Source organism: Canis aureus, chromosome 11 (assembly GCF_053574225.1).
Source record: "Canis aureus isolate CA01 chromosome 11, VMU_Caureus_v.1.0, whole genome shotgun sequence".
In the NCBI taxonomy this organism is placed as follows: Eukaryota; Metazoa; Chordata; class Mammalia; order Carnivora; family Canidae; genus Canis; species Canis aureus.
Genome location: NC_135621.1, coordinates 18,370,345 through 18,375,479, shown reverse-complemented (window position 1 = coordinate 18,375,479; position 5,135 = coordinate 18,370,345). Strand labels below are relative to the sequence as shown.

Here is a 5,135-nt window from a genome sequence, read left to right as displayed (position 1 = left end):
AAAAATATTCCATGCTCATGGATTGGCAGAATTAATATTGTGAAAATGTCAATGTTACCCAGGGCAATATACACGTTTCATGCAATCCCTATCAAAATACCATGGACTTTCTTCGGAGAGTTAGAACAAATTATTTTAAGATTTGTGTGGAATCAGCAAAGACCCCAAATAGCCAGGGGAATTTTAAAAAAGAAAACCATATCTGGGGGCATCACAATGCCAGATTTCAGGTTGTACTACAAAGCTGTGGTCATCAAGACAGTGTGGTACTGGCACAAAAACAGACACATAGATCGATGGAACAGAATAGAGAACCCAGAAGTGGACCCTGAACTTTATGGTCAACTAATATTTGATAAAGGAGGAAAGACTATCCACTGGAAGAAAGGCAGTCTCTTCAATAAATGGTGCTGGGAAAATTGGACATCCACATGCAGAAGAATGAAACTAGACCACTCTCTTTCACCGTACACAAAGATAAACTAAAAATGGATGAAAGATCTAAATGTGAGACAAGATTCCATCAAAATCCTAGAGGAGAACACAGGCAACACCCTTTTTGAACTTGGCTACAGTAACGTCGCGCAAGATACATCCATGAAGGCAAAGAAACAAAGCAAAAATGAACTATTGGGACTTCATCAAGATAAGAAGCGTTTGCACAGCAAAGGATGCAGTCAACAAAACTAAAAGACAACCTACAGAATGGGAGAAGATATTTGCAAATGATGTATCAGATAAAGTGCTAGTTTCCAAGATCTATAAAGAACTTCTTAAACTCAACACCAAAGAAACAAACAATCCAATCATGAAATGGGCAAAAGACATGAACAGAAATCTCACAGAGGAAGACATAGACATGGCCAACATGCACATGAGAAAATGCTCTGCATCACTTGCCATCAGGGAAATACAAATCAAAACCACAATGAGATACCACCTCACACCAGTGAGAATGGGGAAATTTAACAAGGCAGGAAACCACAAATGTTGGAGAGGATGCAGAGAAAAGGGAACCCTCTTGCACTGTTGGTGGGAATGTGAACTGGTGCAGCCACTCTGGAAAACTGTGTGGAGGTTCCTCAAAGAGTTAAAAATAGACCTGCCATACGACCCAGCAACTGCACTGTTGGGGTTTTACCCCAAAGATTCAGATGCAATGAAACGCCGGGACACCTGCCCCCCTATGTTTATATCAGCAATGGCCACGATAGCCAAACTGTGGAAGGAGCCTCGGTGTCCATCGAAAGATGAATGGATAAAGAAGATGTGGTTTATGTATACAATGGAATATTACTCAGCCATTAGAAATGAGAAATACCCACCATTTGCTTCAACGTGGATGGAACTGGAGGGTATTATGCTGAGTGAAGTAAGTCAATCAGAGAAGGAAAAACATTATATGTTCTCATTCATTTGGGGAATATAAATAATAGTGAAAGGGAATATAAGGGAAGGGAGGAGAAATGTGTGGGAAATATCAGAAAGGAGACAGAACATAGACTCCTAACTCTGGGAAACGAACTAGGGGTGCTGGAAGGGGAGGAGGGCGGGGGGTGGTGGTGGGTGAGTTGGTGACGGGCACTGAGGGAGACACTTGACGGGATGAGCACTGGGTGTTATTCTGTATGTTGGTAAATTGAACACCAATAAAAAATTATTTTATTAAAAGAGATAAAAAAATAAACAAGAGAAGATTCAAAATTATCCCTATACAATGTCACCCTCACAGACTTGCCTTACCACAATGCATTTTTGATTGGAAAGAAAGGATTATAATAAGAAATCATAACATGGAATTTCAAAAACCACTAAGATTTTTTTCATGAATAGCATAATATATAAAATCATACATAAGTTTTGAAATGTTTAGACAACTTAATGTTTTTCTTTGATGTCAGTAAAGAAAATAAATAAACTGAAATGTAGACACATCAATAAACTGAGTCTATGACTACAGAGAGAGATCCCAACTGCTGTAGATTACATACTTTGAATCAGTGTCTTTTCTTAGCCCTTCCACAGCAAAACTACACTATTACTTGAAAGGTCATGAGTTGTAGTGAAGTGGACATGACTTGATATCAGAATTCAGGCTCCATTTTTCACTACCTATTATGTATTGGTCAATGTGTCAATCTTCTTCAGCCTACATTTTGATATAACTAAAATGTATTTCCAGGATTAATAATAATCTTTGAAGAGTTTGGCATATCATTGGCATTTTGAAAAATACATTTATTTTCAAACCTATGCCAATAGAAATAATTAAAAGAGTGGCACCTGGGAAGCTCAGTCAGTTAAGCATCTGCCTTTGGCTCAGGTCATGATCTCAGGATCCTGGGATCAAGCCCTACATTGGGATCCCTAATTAGCAGGGACATCTGCTTCTATCTCTGCCCCCCCCAATCCTCTCTCTCTCTCTCCCTCAAATAAATAAAATCTTAAAAAGAAAATAATTTTAGATGTTATTTCAACGCCCACTTTTATTTTTATTGATTTTTTAAAATTTATTTATCTGAGAGATGAAGAGATGGCACAAATAGGGGAAGGAGCAGAGGAGGTGGGAGATGGAGAGGGAGAGAATCTCAAGCAGACTTGCTGCTCAGTGAGGAGTCCTATGTGGTTTTCGATCTCATGACATTGAGATCACGACCTGAGCTGAAATGAGTAACTGGCTGAGCCATGCAGGAGCCCCTCAGAGCCCACTTTAGAATTTAAAATTTATCATTTTTGTATTTTCTTATTTTTTCCTATTTCTACTGATTACATATTCTTGATCTCTTCTTAAATCATTCACTTAGCCTTGTGTAGATGTGAATAATGGTCTTATTTCATTGTCATTTAAAATTTGGTGTTCCAATTTGCTCTTATGCACTTATTCTAATTTTGTAACATATAATAAGTGACATAATGTTTAGTTTTTAATTAATTATTTATTTTAGAAGGTTTATTTACTTAGAGAAAGTACTCATGAGTGAGTGCAGGGAGGGGCAGAGGGAGAGAATCAACCAGCAGAATCCCTACTGAGCATGGAGCTCATTGATGGGCTTGATCTCATGACCATGAGATCATGACCTGAGCCAAAACCAAGATTTGGACACTTAACCCACTAAACCACCCAGGTGCCCCTGTTTACATTTGTCTTAAATTAAATGTATGCCTTTTAAGTGAAATTCTGTCATAAATATAAGTAATACATCTAATCAGCGTTTGTGAAGCTGTTTCCATCTCTTCAATTCTGATTATTCCCAAACTCCCATTGATATCTCTGTTTCAATTTGTTGTTTTCATTATTTTGACTGCCCTAGAATGCCCTATTTGGTTTAATTTATTTTAATGCATCTTTGCTCTCGCTGTTTTCTATATTGTATTTGGGTCTTCGACTATGCCATTAATTTTGATGACTTTGGTTAGGGAAAGAAACTGGTTTTATTACTATGTAATGTGTCTTCTATAGCACTTATATAGTTTTAATATTATTACTTTCCTTCCTTCCCCAGAACACTGAAGAAAGGATTAGGTCAGAAGTGGCGATAAGTTCAATTATAGTTTATACGTTATAGTTTTACAGTGAAAGAAAACATCATGTATGAATTTGGTTTGAAAGAAAAAGGAGTTCAATTAAGATGAGATTAGGATGTATTATTAAATGTCTTTGAGAGGGTTAATATGATCAAGTTATAAGCAAAGCAATGAAACAAGTTAGAAGCTGTTGTTAAATGTTTAGAGGAACTTCTTCTTTCATTTTACACTGATTTATTAAAACTTCAGTTTCATTGAGTGAAATTTCATCTTCTTTATGAAGTCATTAAAAGCTTGTTTCACTTGCTTATTTCTTAAGGTGTAAATGAAGGGATTCAACAAGGGTGCAACAGAAGTAGTGAGCACCGAAACACCTTTATTTATGGCTATCCCTTCTTTTGCTGATGGCTTGATATAGATGAAGATGCAGCTTCCATAGGTGATGGAAACTACAATCATGTGGGATGAGCAGGTGGAAAAGGCCTTTTTTCTTTGTTGGACAGAGGGGAATCTCAGAATGGTCCTGATGATGTATGTGTAGGACAGAAATACACACACTAAGGTGATAATGAGTGCAAATACAGCCACAAGGATAACCATTTGTTCTATCATCCATGTATCTGAACATGAGATCTTCAGGAGGGGAGCTGCATCACAGCTAAAATGATCAATGGCATTGGAGTCACAAAATTCCAGCTGGAGGCACAAGCTAGGGGGTGGGAGAATGATCATCAAGCCAGACACCCAACAGCAGAAGACTAATAAGCTACACACCCTATTGCTCATGATGGTCATGTAATGAAGTGGTTTACAGATAGCAACATAGCGATCATAGGACATGGCGGCCAGGAGAAAAAATTCAGTTGATCCAAAGAGAATAACAAAAAAAATATTTGACTTGCACAAGCATTGTAGGTAATAGTATTGTCCCCTGTTGATATACTATACAGGAATCTAGGAATGCAGACAGTGGTGAATGACACTTCTAAGGAGAAATTTCTCAGAAAAAAGTACATAGGAGTTTTAAGATGGGAGTTCACCAGTGTGAGGGTGATAATAGTCAGGTTTCCTGTTACGCTCAAGATGTAGGTGAGAAATATAAAGATAAAGAGCAGGATTTGCAGTTGTGGGTCGTCTGTCAGACCCAGCAGGATAAAAGTTGTTATTGCTGTATAGTTTCTCATCACTGACTTTTGAAATCTAACCATCAGCCTAAGAAAATAAAAGAGATTTTTGTGGGAAGATCAGTATTAAAATTCTGTAGCAAAACACTGAATACAAAAACCAAGCAAATCAGTCTATTTTCTCATTTCACATCATAATCCATATCACCACTATTCCAACTAGCCTTCTTGAATATTCCATATATGAGCAAATATTTAGGATTCATGTTAATGTAAAACAATCCAACATTTTCTCAGATCATTCTTTCCCCCTGAAAATTTACAAATGTACATGTTAATTGTTTGTAATTCATTACATGGATTGGATTTACAAATAAGAGCAAAAAAATGATGTTACTTAATGTGTATTTAAATGTTCTTTATCCAAGACAAACCTTGGATATATGTCATATCCAGATGACAAAGAACATGACTTCTCTTCAGTTG

The 5,135-nt window shown here is 37.0% G+C and overlaps 1 protein-coding gene across 1 annotated transcript; it reads right to left on the bottom strand.

Annotated features, from left to right (window-relative positions):
- Positions 1–3,762: 3,762 nt before the first annotated feature.
- LOC144323167 (olfactory receptor 6C2-like) lies at positions 3,763–4,709 on the bottom strand. The gene is given in 2 exon segments (XM_077913243.1): positions 3,763–4,416; positions 4,419–4,709. Coding segments are annotated over 2 exon segments (945 nt in total).
- Positions 4,710–5,135: the final 426 nt, after the last annotated feature.